We start from the raw sequence: 20,000 nt of genomic DNA on the forward strand, positions 1-20,000 counted from the left end.
GGTTTTCAACCTTCTCCTTCTTGGTTTTCAGCCTTCTCCTTCTTGGTTTTCAGCCTTCTCCATCTTGGTTTTCAACCTTCTCCTTCTTGGTTTTCGGCCTTCTCCTTCTTGGTTTTCGGCCTTCTCCTTCTTGGTTTTCGGCCTTCTCCATCTTGGTTTTCGGCCTTCTCCTTCTTGGTTTTCGGCCTTCTCCATCTTGGTTTTCGGCCTTCTCCTTCTTGGTTTTCAGCCTTCTCCTTCTTAGTTTTCAGCCTTCTCCTTCTTGGTTTTCGGCCTTCTCCTTCTTGGTTTTCAGCCTTCTCCATCTTGGTTTTCGGCCTTCTCCTTCTTGGTTTTCGGCCTTCTCCTTCTTAGTTTTCAGCCTTCTCCATCTTGGTTTTCGGCCTTCTCCTTCTTGGTTTTCGGCCTTCTCCTTCTTAGTTTTCAGCCTTCTCCTTCTTGGTTTTCAGCCTTCTCCTTCTTGGTTTTCGGCCCTTCTCCTTCTTGGTTTTCGGCCTTCTCCATCTTGGTTTTCGGCCTTCTCCATCTTGGTTTTCGGTCTTCTCCATCACTGCTCCGCTCACACAGCAGCTGTACAGCTTGTGCATTTCTGATCAGGACAAACTGAAAAAATCTGCTTCAGGATCTATTTTTAGGGGTAACTGATGGTTATTCTTTGCTCTTACTTGACTCTGCATGTCGGTGAGCTCTCGGGCAAACTGGGTCTCCATTGTGTCGGGCAGCTGGTGGTAAACGGGACACGACAGCTCCTTCTTAACGGCCTCTTTGTACAAAACCTGCAGGACAGGAGGAGAACAAGAACATGGACACTGACTGAGGAGGACCAATTAGACATTTACATGAAACATGCCCACCACACTTTACCCTCCTGTCAGCTGAAGTGTACACAGGTTTCTGTGATGTTAGAACTAGTCCACCTAAAGCCTGTTTCCTGTCATATTGGAGCACCAAGAGAGAGGACTCCTCTTAGTTCTGACACTAAAGGCCTGAGGCGTGATGCACCAGTACCTGACTCTGCAGCTGCGAGGCCTCCTTGGCGTGCTGGGTCTCCAGAGTCTCGGGGAGTCGGTGGTACAGCGACGTCGACGTCTGCTTCCTGCCGGCCTCTTTGTATTTAGTCTGGAAGAGGTGCAGAGAAGAATCACATTCAGGTTCGGTGCTTGAAGATAATGAGAAAAGGGCTGTTTGCATCCAGCCGTGGTTCCCCAAGTCTGCTGACCGGAGTCATTACAGCAGACGAGCTCTGTCCGTCCTCGTCTAAATGCTTCGGAAATTAAATGCACATAAAATTAAGAATAAGTTGATTAGGTTTTTTTTGTCTTCTTCATGAAGACCCAATACATCTTTCTGATTAATGAATCAAGTGAGACACCCTGAAAGATGTTAGAAAAACAAACACAACGTGTTACGTTGCAGCTCAGCCACGTGTGCAGAGGATTGTTGATTTTTATATGACACGCTTCCTCCTGTGTGAATGATATGAGGTCTGTGGGTGATCGTGTCCCGTTGAGGATTCGGTCCAGGGCTTGGAACCCACCTCACTCTGCATGGCGGTCAGCTCCTTGGCGTGCTGGAGGTCGATGGGGTCGGGGAGCAGAGAGTACAGGGTGACCTCCAGCTCTTTCTTACCGTCCTCTTTGTACTTGACCTTGTGATGGAAAACAAGAGGAAAATCAAGAGATAGAAATTACTTTATTAAACGTGATTCTTATCCCCTCCTCTCCAGTGTTTGGTTTTTATTCAATTTTTATTTATTCTGTTTTACTATTATTAATATTAATATTGTCATTTATTTTATTAATTTATTTTCATTATTATTCCCTTTTTATTTTTACCTTTTTTTATTACTATTATTATTTTTTTTAACACTTACACCTTTTGATGTGTATATAGATATACACAGGAGAATGCATAAGTACGAATCATCATTTATTTACTGCTATAATTAACGTAGTTATCATTAAATACTATTTACTTATTTGTAGGTACAGATGTATATAATTACTCGTGTATATGTGTAGATGGGAGATCCGTTTATGTACTTGACGTTCGACACTGAAGTATTTATTTATTAATATATTATTGGATGTCTAAAGTAATGGAGTAATGTTGTTCTCTTACATTGTTTTACATGTTCTGCTTGTTCACAGCAAGGAAAACAACTAACTGTCATTAATGGTTGTAATACAGCTTTATGGATAGTTAAAGTTTCCAGCTGATGGTTGAACAGCTATAAAAACCCGTCGCACCTCACTGAGCATCTCCGTCTGCTGCCGGGCGAACTGGGTGTCGATGGTTTCTGGCATCAGGTGGAACAGACTGGAGGCGTCTCTCTTCACACTCTGCTTGTACTTCAGCTGAGAAAGAAAACACACAATCACTTCATCTTCAATGAAACGGGACGAGAGAGCACGATGGAGGGATAAAAGCACAACACAGTACGTCCTCAGTGGATCTCTTTAAAGGGACAGTCCGTGTTGTCTGAGGTTGTCCACAGTCCGTTAACTACTGCAGCGTTGTTCATGCTCTCTTCAAAGACACCAGAGTCCAAAAATACTCATTTCAGATTGGATAAAGGAAGTGGACATATCATGACGATGTCACCAATTGGCTTGAAGTTCAACATCTTGGTCTTTGGCTGTCTCCATCTTGTTTTTTTTTTCAACCAGAAGTGACACTAGAGGGCGGAACTAAGTTCAATCGAAGGCTCAACAAGATTTTGTTTTCCATTGACTTCCATGCAATCAGACTTCTTTTTTGCAACCAGAGTAGTCGCCCCCTGATGGCCAGTAGAGATAATGCAAGTTTGAAGGCACTTCAGCCTTGGCTTGAATTTTCAGAACCAGAGGTCCCCGCCTGATTTTCATTTGTTTTGTTTGTTCGCCCCATCATATTGCTTTTCCATCTGCTGCAGATTAAACACTGACTGTGGACCAGAACCTCAGACCAGAACCTCAGACCAGCACCTCAGACCAGAACCTCAGACAACCCAAAACATCCCTCCTGGCTGAATAAGCAGCCGAGATGCAGGACTGGGATATCACAACACCTTCAGCTTCAGGATGAACCGGGACAGCTGGACAGATGTTGTCTGTCTGATGTTCGTGTCCCTGTCTGTCTGATGTTTGTGTACCTGTCTGTCTGGCGTTCAGGTACCTGACTCTGCAGCTGTGAAGCCTCTTTGGCGTGCTGCGTCTCCAGAGTCTCAGGTAGAGTCGAGTACAGAGAGTTCGCCGCTCCTTTCTTTCCTGCTTCTTTGTACTTCATCTAAAAATACCAACAAGAAAAACATGATATTGATCTGCTTTCAATCATTCACCTGCTTAAGGCATAGAGACAATTCTGTTGAATTTCACCCAGACTAGAGGAGCCGAGTACAACTGGACAAACACTCGTTAGAAGTAGTTCACCTCGCTCTGCAGCTCAGAGACGGTTTTAGCGAAGCGGCTCTCTGTGGTTTCGGGGAGCTGCGAGTAGAAGCTCTGGGGGAGGCTCCTCCTCCCGTCCTCCTTGTACTTGTTCTGGAAAAGATGGAAACAAACGTGCAGAAACGTGTTTATTAATCTGTGAATCTGCACCTGAATGAGACCTCAACAAAAAACCTTTGGTATCCCTGGATACCCTGGATACCAAAGGCCCCCCAAGTACAAATCTGGTCTCCCACAGTTCCCCGGCCACGGATCGGATCCTATTAATGACTCTCAGACCCCTTTGATCCTGTTCCCGATGCTAACCCAGCGTCTGATGAGAGAGCGTTGCGTAATGGGCCGGTGATTATTTATAGCTAATCAAACGGCACTCTCACTGCAGCTCACTCAGTGATTCAGAGGAGGCATCGGCTTTATTTCATCTCACACCGAAGTGTGTGAAGGTGGAGAGACGGTTTGTGCTTTAATCATATTGATATGACCAGAATCACCAGTCAGCTCAGTTTTTTATAGTTTAATTGACAAAATACATTTTTTTTGTGATTGTTTATTTTAAATATATAAGCTAGGAAACCTTGAATAGAACAGCAGAACCAGTATTGATGAGCGATGCCAAAATATTCATATACATTTTCACCTATTTTATTATAAGTTATTGTTCTTTCTCTAAACAAACCCCATGATGAGACCAAAAATCCACCGTGCATTTCTGAAGACTAAAGTCGTATATTTACTGTAAAAAAAAGTCATTTTTGTCGTGCAACCACCTCCCTTCACTTTGCAACACCAGACGTACGCATGCATTATTTTATTCCTGTAGTGGATGCCATGAAATAATACTTTGCCATTGGTTTTAGCACCGAGGAAACTCATCATCCTCAGCATCGGCACTTTGAAGAGACGTTGACATGAACTCAGAAGGAAACCAACTGAATGTGTTTGAGGGGAACATTTCAGAGCATCAGGAAGTACAACAGATGCAAAGGTGGAATAATAATACGGGACACCATGAGGAACTTTAACAATACTAATCATACATGTGTGTTCATGTCTCCAGGTCATGAAGGAGCATGCCGTCTGAGTTACAATGTTTATTTACCACGCTCTGCATGCTGGTCATCTCTCTGGCGAAGCTGGTCTCCGACGTGTCGGGCAGAGCGGCGTAGAGCGAGCCGGACATCTGCTTCCTCCCGTCTCCTCTGTATCTGACCTGTGAAACAGCGGTGAGGGGAGGAGCATCAAAGACAACGTGAGCGTCCGACCTGATCAGACGTGAGCGAGGACGCGTTTGCTGCTTCCTACCTCGCTGAGCAGCTCCGCGGCTTCTTTGGCGTGCTGCGTCTCCATGGTGACAGGCAGGCCGGCGTACAGACTCGACCCCGCCTCCCTCTGACCCGCCTCCTTGTACTTGTTCTAAAGACCGACATCAACGCGGTCAGTTCAGCCGCTTTGTGCAACACAGCTTCAGACATTTCAGAATTAGAAATGTAGATTTTATTGTTACTTTTCTTCCTCTGGTTTGGTAAAACAAAACAAGGGAAAAGGTATTTTCTCCCAGAATGCATTGGGGATTTTTTTGATGCATCATAAATCGGTTCTAGTTAAAGAAATATGAATGCGATACCTGGCTCTGCAGGTCAGACAGCTGCTTGGCCAGCTGTGTCTCCGTGGTCTCCGGCAGCCGAGCGTACAAACTGCTCTTATTCTGCTGCTTCAGACCTTCTTTATACTTCACCTGCAGGAGACAAGGAAACTATCACAAAGACAGGCTGGTCCAAGGTATCATTCATTTGGTATTATTTCCCACAAACTCAAACTACCGCCACACACAGGAGGTGACCGGTGTGAGTACCTCACTCTGCAGGCTGGTGGCCTCTCTAGCGTGCTGCGTGTCGATGGTCTCCGGCAGCAGAGAGTACAGGTTGATGCTCATCTCCTTCTTACCCTCCTCTTTATACTTCACCTGAGGAGGAGAAACAGAAGAGTTTGCAGCTTCATCCAGCAGCCAACAGAAACCTTCTCTTGGAGGAGGACGAGGTTCTGTGGTCACCTCGCTGAGCAGCTCGGACACTTCCTTAGCGTGGGCCGTCTCCAACGTCTCCGGCAGCAGCTGGAACAGACTGGGAGGACCACCGGCCCTCACGGACGCCTTGTACCGGAGCTGCACAACAGAGACCAGGATCCATCAGTACAGGACTCAGGGAGGGAGGGGGGAGGGAGGGAGGGAGGATTGATAGATGGATGGATGGAGGGAGGGAGGGAGGGAGGGAGGATGGATGGAAGACAGAGGGAGGGAGGATGGATGGAGGATGGACAGATGGATGGATGGAAGATGGAGGGAGGGAGGATGGATGGAGGATGGATGGAGGATGGATGGAGGATGGATGGATGGAGGATGGAAGACGGAGGGAGGGAGGATGGATGGAGGATGGACAGATGGATGGATGGAGGATGGATGGATGGAGGATGGAAGACAGAGGGAGGGAGGATGGATGGAGGATGGATGGAGGATGGATGGAAGACGGAGGGAGGGAGGATGGATGGAGGATGGATGGAGGATGGATGGAGGATGGATGGATGGATGGATGGAAGACGGAGGGAGGGAGGATGGATGGAGGCTGGACAGATGGATGGATGGAAGACGGAGGGAGGGAGGATGGATGGAGGATGGACAGATGGAGGATGGATGGATGGAGGATGGAAGACGGAGGGAGGGAGGATGGATGGAGGATGGACAGATGGATGGATGGAGGATGGATGGATGGAGGATGGATGGATGGAGGATGGAAGACGGAGGGAGGGAGGATGGATGGATGGAAGACGGAGGGAGGGAGGATGGATGGAGGATGGACAGATGGATGGATGGAGGATGGATGGATGGAGGATGGAAGACGGAGGGAGGGAGGATGGATGGATGGAGGATGGATGGATGGAAGACAGAGGGAGGGAGGATGGATGGAGGATGGACAGATGGATGGATGGAAGACGGAGGGAGGGAGGATGGATGGACAGATGGATGGATGGAGGATGGATGGAGGATGGATGGATGGAGGATGGATGTGTGTGTTACCTGGCTCTGCAGCTCTGACGCCTCCTTGGCGTGCAGCGTCTCCAGAGTCTCGGGGAGAGTCGAGTACAGAGATGTGGAGGCGTCCTTCTGTCCCCGTTTGTACTTCATCTACAAGACATTTAGAGACGTAACAATCATCTGTATCATATCGTGTGAACGGGTTGGTTAAACGGAACTGTTTTCATGGATAGAAGGTTTAACATGATAACCGTTGGGTCACCTCGCTCTGCAGCTCCGACACGGTTTTAGCGAACTGAGTGTCGGCGGTCTCTGGGAGCGTAGAGTAGACGCTGTGTGAGAGGGTCTTCATCCCGTCCTCCTTGTACTTCATCTGTTAGAGACAGCAGTCTAAGTGGATTAAGGGTCCGTGCTCTGGACACTTCTACGGGGTTCGAGGGGAACTAATCCAAACACGACAAATCAACAATTTACTTCTGCAATGCTAATGCTTTTGCCTTCATATTAAAGTCTCTTCTATGTGTTTCATCACTATTTTTAGGAGTTTTCTCTTCGTGGTCTCCAGGCCTCATCAGGACCATTTCTCTACAACATTATTAAAATGCTAATTAAAGTCAGCGGCACAGAAAACCTCTTTGATCCTTTTCTGATGATAATCACTTGTGATGCCCGACTCCAGATAAAAACATCAAAAGTGACGAGCCGAGGAAGATCTTAAAAAGCTCCTCCTTGTTCTCACTTAGTTTCCATTCACGAATAAAAAATCATCGTCACCGCTGTTTCCATTTGACAAAGTTGCTTTTTCATGTGAAAATTGTTTTTGACTTATATAATTAATAATGCATCTAACACGCATATTATTGGCTAATATTCATTTTAGAAACATCTAATATTAATATCATCATTCATAACAGCCATGTGTGTCACGATATCTCAATTCCTTTAATTTCAGGTGAATCTGACGTTTTCATTTTCAGTGTCATCTGTTCATAAATATTCTGAAAGCATTAAAGAGTGTGAGTGAGGTTTGGGGGCGGTACCTCGCTCTGCATGTCCGTCATCTCCCTGGCGAAGCTGGTCTCCGAGGTGTCGGGCAGGCTGGCGTACAGGGAGCTGGACCTCTCCTTCCTCCCGCTCTCCTTGTACTTAATCTGAGGAGACATCAGGAAAACACGCGTCACCTCCATCGGGGCATTCTGATTGGTCGAGCGCGTCCACGACCGTCTCCGTTACCTCGCTGAGCAGCTCGCCGGTCTCCTTGGCGTGCCGCGTCTCCAGGGTTTCAGGCAGCAGAGAGTACAGGCAGCTGTTCACCTCCTTCCTCCCGGCTTCTTTATACTTCGCCTGCAGACACCAACACACCGCGAAACAAGGTCCCATGGCCGTTAGCTACAACAAGCAACTTTCATGTGTTTACTTTGGCGCCCCCTGTGGACAAAAGCTGCAGCATTTCCAGAGCACCAGAAATTATTTAGAAAATGATGGTTTTGTTTGGTTATCTAGGTCATATAGAGACTTCAGTATTACATGCACACACACACACACACACACACACACACACACACACACACACACACACTACTTTATGGCGGCAGAGTTGTTTTCTTAGTAAAAGTTTCCCTGCAGCTCCACTAGTCAGCTATCAAGACAATATTAAAGATTCAAAATGAGCTTTTTGAATCCATTATTTATTCTGTCTTCTTCTGTGGTGTCACTGCCGTTCCCCCAGGGCGCCGCCGCCGCCGTGGAGAACTGAAGCGTTAGTGAGGCATCAGTTGTGGCCATGAAGGCCGAACGGTCTACTGAGAAAGACATTTGTATCCTTCAGAGGATTCCCGTTAACATCACTAGAAGAGCACAGAGTTGATATTCTGATGGAGAATCATCATCATGATATATTTCAGGCTGAGAGAGTTTATTCTGCAACATCTCCAGCTGCTGATTTAACTCGTCAACGGCACACAATGCATCTTGGGATACGCATCAGTTGGATGACACGTACCTGGCTCTGCAGCGCAGACAGCTGCTTGGCCAGCTGTGTCTCCGTGGTCTCCGGCAGCCGAGCGTACAAGCTGGTCTGGATCTTCTGCTTCACACCTTCCTTGTACTTCACCTGCAGGAGACAAGAGGGATGAACTCAACACAGGGTTCCTCCACCTTCTCTAAGTCAACCTCAAGCACTATCCAAGCACTTCCAGGTGCATTTCCATGCTTTTCCAGCCCCTTCCAGCTGTGGTAAACTCCATATTTGTATCAATCCAATGGTCAGTATTCAGTCTACTTATGATGTCACTTGTTCATCACATTAAATGAGATGTTATTGTCCTCTAAACAACCAACATGATGTTTGGAGACAGCTTTTTACAGAAGGACCACAAATGAAAGGTAAACTAATTCCACTAACAGATCCTGGTGTTGGTGTTGTGTGTGTTGTGTAGGTGTTGTGTAGTGTTGTGTTGTGTTGTGTGTGTTGTGTTGTGTTGGTGTGAGTACCTCACTCTGCAGGCTGGTGGCCTCTCTAGCGTGCTGCGTGTCGATGGTCTCCGGCAGCAGAGAGTACAGGTTGATGCTCATCTCCTTCTTACCCTCCTCTTTATACTTCACCTGCGATCATTTAGAGTCAGTAGGTCACTTCCTGTCTGAGTCGACAACAAACCGAATGCGTTCTCCAGATATTATGAGCTCCGTGTTTGTGGTGTGATGACGGAGGACGGACCTCGCTGAGCAGCTCGGAGACTTCCTTAGCGTGAGCCGTCTCCAACGTCTCCGGGAGAAGAGAGTACAAACACGACCCGCCTTTCTTACCCGATTCCTTGTAGCGCATCTGGAAATAAAATCACATGAGTCCAGAGACCAGACCAGACTCTGTGGAGGAACCAGAGACTGTCTGTGGTCCCCCAGAGGTCTAGATAGTAGCTCACATGAGTCCAGAGACCAGACCAGACTAGGTGGAGGAACCAGAGACTGTCTGTGGTCCCCCAGAGGTCTAGATAGTAGCTCACATGAGTCCAGAGACCAGACCAGACTATGTGGAGGAACCAGAGACTGTCTGTGGTCCAAACAACAAGGTCTCTGCTGTATTTATGTCTAGATGACCTTATTTGGAGTGTTGATGGAGCAGCTACAACGTTAGCGTAGCCTAGCACCATCAACCAGACTCCATTCAGAAAACCAGCGTTTTAACAGTAGTTATCTTGTGGTCTTGCAGACTGACCTAACAAAGCATGACTCAGCACTTTTTACTGATCACCATCATGATGGAGTTATTTCTGCATCCTTTTATCTGGTTATTGATGTTAAGGATTCTATTATGATGTCATGAACCCACACAGGGCAGCGTTCGGTCTCCTGATGGATCTGGGCCTTCAACATGTACAAAGCAGCGATAGTAGTGATTTCATGGTTTCTCTGTTCAGTCCTCCACGACCGTCTCACCTCGCTCTGCAGCTCAGTGACGGTTTTAGCGAACTGAGTCTCTGTGGTTTCTGGTAGCTGGGAGTAGAAACTCTGAGAGAGGCTCCTTCTGCCGCCCTCCTTGTATTTACTCTGGAGACAAAAACACCCGTCAACAGTTATTTATTTACAATCCATTTTTATGATATTAATAGAGTAAGAATGACCTCGGAACACCGAATTAAATAAACTCTCCACGTGAAAGCGCTGGAATGACCTCTGACCTCTACCGTACCTCACTGTGCAGCTCCGTCATCTCCCTGGCAAACTGGATCTCCGTGGTGTCGGGCAGCTGGGAGTAAAGAGGCGAGGGAGCGCCTTTAACCAGCACCTTAGGGCGATAATTCACCTGAGAGACAGAGAGAATTATTATTATTATTAGAATTATTTATTACTTATAGTCCATGGCAATATGTTTTCAATATATAGAGTGTGATACCACATTTCCCATCAACCCCGGGAATGTACCTCACTGTGCAGCTGTGACATCTCCAGAGCGTGTTGGATCTCCGGGGTTTCAGGGAGTTGGGAGTAGAGAGAGATGGAGGCCTTTCTCTTCCCGTCTTCTTTGTACTTTTTCTGAAACGGAACAAACAACGTTTCAGCCTCCCGTGTTCCCGAGGTGGACTGCTCCTGTTACTTCCTGTCCAGGTAGAACCTCGTCTCTCCAGGTGTGTGTGTTCTGACCTCGCTCTGAAACTCGTGGACGGCTTTGGCCAGCTGCGTCTCCGAGGTCTGGGGCATCTGGGAGTACAAACTGCTGCTCATCTCCTTCCTGCCTTCCTCCTTGTACTTGTTCTGAGGAGCAGACACGGAATTCAACAAATCCATCCCTCATTCGCCACAACTCGTCCATCCATCCATCCATCATCCCTCCATCACGTCTGACCTCGCTCTGCATCTCCGTCAGCTCTTTGACAAACTGCGTCTCCGTGGTTTCCGGCAGCAGAGAGTAAAGAGACGAGGAAATCTCCGCCTTCACGTTTCCTTTGTATTTGATCTGAAACGCAGATAAATGGGACGTGGTCATGCTGCGGTCACGTGACCACGACTTCAGGTGTATCTCATCCAGTTGGTGACCTCGTGTTGGCATGGCGACGTGTAGCTACCTCACTCTGCAGCTCCGAAGCCTCTCTGGCGTGCTGAGTCTCAGGAGTGTCCGGCAGGACGGAGTACAGAGACATGGAGGCCTCCTTCCTGCCCTCCTCCTTGTACTTGGACTGAAGCAGCGACACAAAACTGATCACAACGCAGGATCAATACAAACAGGGTGTGTGTGTGTGTGTGTGTGTGTGTGTGTGTGTGTGTGTGTGTGTGTGTGTGTACCACACTAAATCTAAATCTGGAAAATTAGAAATAAGAAATAAAAAACAGATACTACAATATAAATAAAAATTATGTAAAATAGGAATATTTGTTTTAAAAGTATACAATATATAACAAAAATAAATAGGAATAAATAAAAATAGGAATATGAAATTAAAAAAACAAAAACATTATGGAAAAATAGAAATAAGAAATGTGTAAAACATATGTATCCTACAATCTGCAACATCAATAAATATGGAAAACAAATTGAAATTAGAAATGTGTAAAAAAAATAATATGTACAATACAATAAATATGCACAAGAATAAAAATAGAACTGTGACGTGCAGACCTCAGATATGACGGCGCTGATGTTTTTGGCGTGGATGAGTTCGGCTCCAGGAACAAACAGACTCTGACCCCTCATCTTCTCAAAGTCCTCCTTGTACTTCACCTGCAGGAGGACACGTGTGTGTGTGTGTGTGTGTGTGTGTGTGTGTGTGTGTGTGTGTGTGTGTGTGTGTGTGTGTGTGTACAGTTGAATCAGCAGTCAGTATGAGATCGCTCTCCAAGCGTCAACACGAACACTAAAGGTTCACCAGACATCACACATATCCTCATGCACATCATACATTCTTTATTATAGTCACAAGTACTCCGATCTTTAACTCCAGTACATCACCACGATGTATAAGTACACGTAAAAGTCATGAAAGTAATGAAGTATTATACAGATATGTTGACGTCCTGCTTCTCATTATTATCTCTACATTATTATGTTATTAATAGTGATGAATAAACAGATTATTATAATTATTATTATTGTTATGTTCTGGCTGCTCGTTTATACTTAAGTACAGTATTTAAGTAAAAGTACTTTCCACCACTGGTTATAGTGGGCTCTCTCTCTCTCTCTCTCTCTCTCTCTCTCTCTCTCTCTCTCTCTCTCTCTCAGTTACCATGGTAACAGCAACATCTCTAAACTGGCTTTAGGATGGTGGTGAGTGATCCCACCTATGATCCCCGAGGTCAGACAGGCAGGCAGACAGACAGGCAGGCAGACAGACAGACAGACACACAGACAGACAGACAGACAGACAGACAGACACACACACACACACACACACACACACACACACACAGACAGACAGACAGTCAGACAGACAGACAGACAGACACACACACACAGACAGACACACAGACAGACACACAGACAGACACACACACACACACACACACACACAAACACACACACAGTCAGACAGACAGACACACACACACACACACACACACACACACACACACAGACAGACAGACAGTCAGACAGACAGACACACACACAAACACACACACAGACAGACAGACACACACACAGACAGACAGACAGACAGACAGTCAGTCAGACAGACACACACACACACACACAGACAGACACACACACAGTCAGGCAGACAGACAGGCAGACAGACAGCTAACTGCATGGCCTCACATCGCTGAGGAGCAGGCTGCACCTCCTGTTGAAGGCCGGGTCTGGGCGAGGAGGCTTCACGTCGGAGGAGGCCTGGAAGCACGATATTCTCATTCTGAATATTTAAAATACACTCCCCATATCAGGTATCAGAATCACATTTAGTTCTTGGAGAGAAACTTGAATAAATATGGTTGTTTGAAGATGATTTCACAGCAACAGAAAATAACTAGAAAATAACAGGCTTTAACCATCAAAAGGCTAACAACGACACATTTCCATCCGTGGTTCCACTAATCCTCTCTGAGCCGCACAGAAACACTCCACGCCAAGGTCAACACAAAGGCACAGTCACAGGAAACTAAAGTCCTGTTTAACAGGGGAATTAGATCATTAAAACTTCAGTTCATATGCCTGCCGGCTTCCGCCGGTTTTACATAAGCACACAAATTATATTTAATCATATTTGTTAGGAACATGGAAAAGAATAGATTTTAAATCCACAGGTGAGCAATTAAAGCTCCAATTAAATTTAAAAAGCTGAGTCAGACATCATTGCATTCTTAAAACTTCTCCAAAAAGGTATCACGCAAGCTGGAACATCTAGTCCAAATCAGAGATAACAGATTAATTACCGTTCTTCCTCACATTTAATCATTTCATCAAGATCTGCAGGAAACCTGCTGAATTATGAGTTTTCCTTTTCTTTTACGGTTCCTAGAAAGCATCCTGACTGGAAACTTTAGAAACTGGAAATGGACATGTAGAGACCAGGACATCCAGATTGGTGACAAGGGTGCCTGCAGAGACCTCCTCAAGTCCTCTTGAAGTGGATCAAAAAGTGGAGCAACAGAAACTGGACTCAGTTCTGTTTCTGGTCCACTTCAGCTCTGATGGAGCCTCGGGGCGTTTGCTGCTTTTTCATGTTCATTCCCTCTAAAATCTAAATTTATATTTATATGAAAACATAATGTATAATTTGTAAGTCCTCACCTCTGATTCCCAAGCTCCCAGCAGCTTCTTTGCCTGACCCTCCTCTTCCTCTCCGTGCTCCTCTTCTCCTCCCTCCGTTAGTCCGTCGGTCCCAGCCTCCTCCTCCACCTCTACATCCGTCCTTCGCGTGGTCACCGTCGTCACGGCGATCTCCCGAATACACTCTTCTTCCTCTGCCTCCACCATCATGACCTCCATCACCTCCCCGACACACAGCGGAGCAGCTGGAGCCTCCTCTTCCTCCTCCATGTCCGTTCTTCTCGTGGTCACCGTCGTCACGGCGATCTCCCGGATACACTTTTCTTCCTCTGCCTCCACCGTCATGACCTCCGTCACCTCCCCGACACACAGCGGAGCAGCTGGAGACTCCTCTTCCTCCTCCTCTACATCCGTTCTTCTCGTGGTCACCGTCGTCACGGCGATCTCCCGGATACACTCTTCTTCCTCTGCCTCCACCATCATGACCTCCGTCACCTCCCCGACACACAGCGGAGCAGCTGGGGCCTCCTCTTCCTCCATGTCAGCCTCCTCTGAGGACAGATAAGGAAACTTCATGAAGTAACTAATAAAGACGAGGTAAGAAGCAACGTAAACAACAACAACAACAGTTTCTGAGCCCTGCAGACGGGTTTAGAAGTATTTTCTTATAAACCCGGCGCTGCACTGGAAACCTAGATTTCCGTGGTCACCTGAAGGCCTCATCCTTAGGAGGGGTCGGGCCTGAGCGGAGAGGTCACGTAGTGTGGTTTCGTAGCGTGCTCGCCTTTTGTGGTTGTAAACACAAGTTTCGGCCCTAATTTAACTTTCCATTTGTTTTTGTTGACAAAGATGAAACGTGAGAGAGAGAGAGAGAGAGAGCGAGAGAGAGAGAGGGAGAGAGAGAGGGAGAGAGCTGCGAGCCGCAGACAGCTGTTTTCTGTTGCTGTGGTTAAAACCAAGTTACGGAGGCTAAATGCTGCCCAGCTGTTTAGTTGATGTTGTTGTTGAAGGAGTATGAATAGAATCATTGGGAAATCATGGTGCACTCCGGAAAGTAGGGCTTCCCCTCACGGATCAACTCTCCCATCGTGACCCTTTATATTACGACCGTCAAGGTCACCTCATCAGTTTGATTCCTCATGCTGCGTTCACAGCGACGGGCCACCAGGTCATTTCTCTGGACCGACGCTTCGACCAATCTACCTTCCCTGTTAGTAACAGTGACCGACGATGTGGCGTCCACGCGTGTTCAGACAGAAATCCCCTCTGGATGTCGCCTCCTCTTCATAGTCTTCAGCCCAGAAGCTTCTTTGAAGAAGGTTTTTAAACTCTTTCCCAGCATCCCGTTCTCACAATCAGCCTCCTGACCGCCACACTCACCTTGTCCTCCGGTGTTTGGATCAGCCCTCAGCTTTCAAACTTCTCTGAATATCACTGTTTTCTCAGCTCCTTAAACGTTGTTGGTCACTCTCTCTTCTTCTTCTTCTTCTTCTTCGGCTCAGAGTCTCCTTCGACCTTTCGGCGTCTCAGGGTTTGACCTCGTAATAAACTGGACTTCTGATCTCAACCGTGTGAAGTCTGACTGTCTTCTGGTTGCCGGTTCGTCGGGTTCTTCTTATCGCTTTTTGACTTCCACATTTAGCCCTCTACTCGAAACCTTATCGCCGCCGTGCCCTTCATCCCAACCACAGTGCCAGTGTTGGGTACATTGTGTGTGTGTGTGTGTGTGTGTGTGTGTGTGTGTGTGTGTGTGTGTGTGTGTGTGTGTGTGTTGAGGGCTTGAAGGTGAGTTCAGTAAATATCGTAAGCTGGAAGGAATGCTCTTTTATAGATTCTATTCTTACCTCTATTCTTATTCTATTTATTTCTGCTGCTGCAACACCTGGATTTCCTCTCAATAAATGTTCATCTCATTATGTAATAGTTATTAATCTCATTTTATGTAACAGTTATTATCGGTACTATATAGGAAGCTGATTTTTGTTACTTACAGAGATCTTCAATGGGGGTCCGGGACCCCTAGAGGGTCCGCAGTGTTACTGCAGGGGGTCCCCCGAAATGATTTGATCCCAAACTTTATTTCCTCCAAATTTTAAAATATGTCCAAAAAACAACCTTAACACGAAATCAACCTTTATTGAGCAGATATAAATCTTCCTGTTTGTTTAATATGTTGAGAAATTGTGATAAAATAGAATTAAAATATGAATCTGTAAACAATGATTATTTTAAGAGGTTCCTACGGGTCCAGATACTCAGACGGGGGTTCAGGGTTGGAGTGGCTCAGAGGCAGCAGGTAGTCTGGCAGTGTGATCGGAGTGTCAGATGGCGGCCGAGGTAAACAGGACGCCGACCCGATAAAAGACGGAGCGGAGCAGAACGACCATCTGCTGCCACACAACAACAACAACAAGAAATGTATTTATCACCAGTAGCGCTGCATCGTCTGCATAATGACGTCATACGTCTCATCCATAAACACATTAAGACCTCAAATAAAGAAATAGAATAAATATCGTCATTCATTAAAAAACCATGAGCATTCTTCACACAAAGCGTGTGCAGGAGCGAGAAAGAAACTGCCTTAACAGACCGCATCGGGTGTTGGTGGTCTTATGTTCAGGGTTCCTCCCCCTTCTCCAAAGTCACATTCAAGCACTTTCCAATCATTTCAAGGTGCATTTCCATGCTTTTCCAGCACCTTCCAGCTGTGGTAAACTCCATATTTGTATCAATCCAATCATCAGTATTCAGTCTACTTATTATGTCACTTGTTCATCACATTAAATGAGAAGTTATTGTCCTGTATTTTTCATGTGTTTGTAAAAACACCCAGATTCCCAGTAAACAGGCGTCTCCGGGGAATAAAACCGTCTCTTCTCAAAGACACATTTCTGGAGACGCAGTTTTCTTTGTCTCTCCCTCAGATCTCACTAATGCATTCAGAAACACACAAAGCTTTTCCTGGGAGAAATCCCTGTGATCTCGTCCTGATGTGAACCAGGTTTACCGTAACGGCAGGAAAAAACACACACTGAGATTTCAGTTTTCCTACTGAATTACTTCGTAAAGTAAGAGAGAGATTTGCGGTCTGAATTGATTTTGATGTTTATAATTGAACATAGTACAATGGTATATTAGGGCCACTAAAGGTCAAATAAATAAGTAAATAAAAACGGAGCAGGGGAATGGGGTAATATTCAGAGAAAAATCTCTGAAATCAAAGTTTTGCATTTATGAGGGAAAAAATCATGAATATTCTCTGAGTTTAAAGTGGTAAAAGACAAAAACTATTTAGATGTTCTTTTAGCCTAAATAAATTAACAAGAAAAACAGAAAAAAGCTCAATAGTCTCTGAAATGTTGTTAAGCCACATGGCTTCCTTACACAACCTTCAGAGGGTTGGATGTCCCGATCAGATTTGCAAATCGGATTTATCAATAAAGCAGATACTGGTGACTGCAGCCCAGAATCAACAGGTTATCGATTCATCAGCGTCGAGACTTTGAAGAGACGTTGAGAAGAAAACAACAAATCGATTGGAAAACTTGAATCTCAGAGAATATCCAAAGTTTCCTTTTTCTTGTATCTTTAATCCCGTAAAGTCACATTTGACCTTTAATGGCTTTTCAAATTTAAGGGGAACACATTATTAAACATCTCATTTGGCCACATATTTAAACCCCATATATTTATCTGCTGCTTTTGGTTTCACTACGAGGAAGATTCATCTTCAAGCAAACGTAAAAACCCTCGTCTTCGATCCGGCCTCACACCTTCCTCCTACGACCCTCCTCCTCCTCCCACCTCCTCCTCCTCCCACCTCCTCTTGCATCAGCTCCGAGTCAGCCTTGAGAAGAGCAGAGTAATAAAATAACGTGTGGGCTGTTGAATGCCACGGCACTTTAGAGAGAGAGAGAGAGAGAGATAGAATGTGTGTGTATTAATTAAAGTGGTCGTATTAACACGGCGGAATAATGCGATCACTCGGTCAGGTAGACAGAGGGGGAGGAGGGGGAGGAGGGGGGAGGAGGGGGAGGAAAACCAAAACAGAGAGGAGGGAGGTGAGAATGACAGGAGAATAAAAGGAGAGCCGATGCTGTTTGAAGTGAGTTCCATCGTTCTCGAGGGTTTGCTGCATCGAGATGAAATAAAACGAGTGTTTTTCTCTGAATAAACCACAACAGACTCCGTTTGATGCATTCATCTGTATTGTTGCATCTCATTTTCTGTCTTGTGTACGGTCAATGTGCTATTTAGTGCTCCTCAACGGTCTCTTCATTATAGACACTCTGTCACTTGTAGTCCGTCACAGGCAGGACTACAATTCCCTTGATGTTTAGCCACTTCGCTACCTGTTCATGCCTTGAAGCAAGCCTTGTTTTTGCACAGATTTCAGTGTTTTTTTGCTTCTTGGTTGATTTGTCAGAGGGGAAATGTAAGTGTTGCAGCAATGAAAACGTTTGAAAACTGTTTTTTTTTTTTTGTGAAAAAGAGAAAGAGATCAAATCTACAGGGAAAACACTCCCTACCTTGTTGTTTGTGGCTCAGAGGTAGAGCGGGTCGCCCTTCAATCCGAAGATCAGCAGTTCAATTCCCTCCGCAGCAGCCCATGTGCCCTCGGGCAACATTCTGAATCCCAAATTGCCCCCCGAAGGCTGATGTGTGACTGTAGACTTAACGTAGTGTAAAGCAGGTCAGCTGGGGGTCACTGGGTCATCTCTACACACACACACACACACACACACACACACAGATCCAACGGGTTAACTTAATCACAAACATCACACCTTTAAATGACTTAAAATAAAGAATCGTGGTCACTTACTCCCACTGGTCCAGAAGGAGAAGCTCCTCTTCAAACAGCTGATGTCATCAACACTAGATGGCCTGATGGTGTGTGTGTGTGTGTGTGTGTGAGTGTTTGTGTGTGTGTGTGTGATTGAGCTCACTGACCAAAGTGCACCCCCTCTCTTTCACACACATTTCACTTGCATACAAACACAAACATAGTGTGTGTGTGTGTGTGTGTGTGTGTGTGTGTGTGTGTGTGTGTGTGTGTGTGTGTGTGTGTGTGTGTATACATACAATACTGATCTGCTCCTGAGTCTTTCTGAGTCTTTGCATCTCCGGAGTGTCGGACACGATGCTGAAGCCTCGGCCTTTACTCTCCTCGAAGTCCTTCTTGTACTTCACCTGCAGCAGAGCGAGACGGAGACGGACAAAAGGAATGTTCACCCTCCACACCCGAAGACATCCACATTTAACACATATTTACGTGTTGCAATATTTACGAAAATGCTCAAGAAAATTTAATCTTAAACATAATTTAGACACATGAATGATTTTGTTTGGGGCGCCTCCAAATGAAAGAGCTTCATTCTAGAGCTCCGGAGAGGAAAAACACAGAGAAACCGTCGTTTTTCCGTTTCTAAAGTGTCTATACATCTAGACTCTGAATGTAGCTCTCAGCTCTGCATCAAATTAACACATTTAACTTAAAATGGTTAGGGTTAGTTTTCCATATCGCAATATAGATAGCAGAAATAAAGATGATGCCACGTCAGTTTGTTCCAGAGAGTGTCTGAAGGTGGATTTTCCATCTTGAGTTCCTGTTTAGCATTCAGACAGGAACTGTACAACATACAACACTTCCATATATACTGAACACAGGTTTCATTTAACAAGAGAACAGGAGAATCTCAAAGCATCTAAAACAGAATTTTACCTGAGCAACTATTGGTTATTTGATGTTGCCAAACAGATTTACAGCCCACAACAACCCCAACAACAACAGTCATATTTCTGTCTCTCGGCTCCAGCTTGCTGTTCACTTCAACCTTCGGAGGAAACGCTGCAGCCCGCTGAGCCGTGCAGCGGTGCTGCTGGAGTCCATCAGAACGGAGTTACGTAAGGCTGTGAGGCATGACTCAGATACATGCTCTGGTATTCTGCTCTCACGGTGATTTGTTCTCACTACAAAGCAGATTAAACCTCCGCTAATGCCACGAGCTAAGCAGCCAGATCCCACACGTGGAAGCATGAAAACCCCACGTCTCCGGTTTCCCTTGGTGTTCTTCAACCAGAGTCACGGCCCTCGCAGACCACTACCGGGGCATCTGGATCCTAAAACACGTTCCCAAACAACGAGACTGCACACACACATCATATATCACTAGTGATGATTTTTCCTATATTTATTTTTGTATATATATAAAATAAATATATTATTAGTGATTTTGAACTAATGTCAGCAGCTGCTTTGGCAGTGAATCAGACATCCTCACACACCACCAGGTCACATGATCATGTCACATCCACTTCTTTGAACCACAACAACACA

General features: G+C 45.7%; 1 protein-coding gene across 8 annotated transcripts in view; it reads right to left on the minus strand.

The window, feature by feature from the left end:
- The window catches only part of LOC311029037 (uncharacterized protein), a 40,254-nt gene extending 21,574 nt beyond the window's left edge, over window positions 1–18,680 (minus strand). For 6 of the 8 annotated variants that reach the window (XR_014598839.1, XR_014598840.1, XM_084033897.1 and 3 more), the window contains exons 1-28: window positions 15,038–15,228; window positions 13,679–14,208; window positions 12,707–12,778; window positions 11,570–11,671; window positions 11,019–11,129; window positions 10,799–10,909; window positions 10,597–10,707; window positions 10,378–10,488; window positions 10,145–10,258; window positions 9,892–10,002; window positions 9,173–9,280; window positions 8,950–9,060; window positions 8,459–8,569; window positions 7,690–7,800; window positions 7,497–7,607; window positions 6,719–6,829; window positions 6,499–6,606; window positions 5,479–5,589; window positions 5,281–5,391; window positions 5,053–5,163; window positions 4,731–4,841; window positions 4,528–4,638; window positions 3,411–3,521; window positions 3,157–3,267; window positions 2,250–2,357; window positions 1,538–1,648; window positions 1,009–1,119; window positions 666–776 (exon numbers count right to left, since the gene is read on the minus strand). Coding sequence is in view for 6 of the 8 variants with exons in the window: in XM_084033897.1 (XP_083890023.1) it covers window positions 666–776; window positions 1,009–1,119; window positions 1,538–1,648; window positions 2,250–2,357; window positions 3,157–3,267; window positions 3,411–3,521; window positions 4,528–4,638; window positions 4,731–4,841; window positions 5,053–5,163; window positions 5,281–5,391; window positions 5,479–5,589; window positions 6,499–6,606; window positions 6,719–6,829; window positions 7,497–7,607; window positions 7,690–7,800; window positions 8,459–8,569; window positions 8,950–9,060; window positions 9,173–9,280; window positions 9,892–10,002; window positions 10,145–10,258; window positions 10,378–10,488; window positions 10,597–10,707; window positions 10,799–10,909; window positions 11,019–11,129; window positions 11,570–11,671; window positions 12,707–12,778; window positions 13,679–14,197 (3,351 nt within the window). In the remaining 2 variants the exon portion in view is untranslated. Of the gene's footprint in view, window positions 1–665; window positions 777–1,008; window positions 1,120–1,537; window positions 1,649–2,249; window positions 2,358–3,156; window positions 3,268–3,410; window positions 3,522–4,527; window positions 4,639–4,730; window positions 4,842–5,052; window positions 5,164–5,280; window positions 5,392–5,478; window positions 5,590–6,498; window positions 6,607–6,718; window positions 6,830–7,496; window positions 7,608–7,689; window positions 7,801–8,458; window positions 8,570–8,949; window positions 9,061–9,172; window positions 9,281–9,891; window positions 10,003–10,144; window positions 10,259–10,377; window positions 10,489–10,596; window positions 10,708–10,798; window positions 10,910–11,018; window positions 11,130–11,569; window positions 11,672–12,706; window positions 12,779–13,678; window positions 14,209–15,037; window positions 15,229–18,189; window positions 18,378–18,485 lie in introns of those variants that run through there. The other 2 variants (XM_084033896.1, XM_084033898.1) reach the window with 2 other exon arrangements.
- Between the last annotated feature and the right edge of the window lie 1,320 nt (window positions 18,681–20,000).

The sequence above is a fragment of the Eutrigla gurnardus genome (assembly GCF_963514095.1).
Source record: "Eutrigla gurnardus genome assembly, chromosome: 18".
Taxonomy (NCBI): Eukaryota; Metazoa; Chordata; class Actinopteri; order Perciformes; family Triglidae; genus Eutrigla; species Eutrigla gurnardus.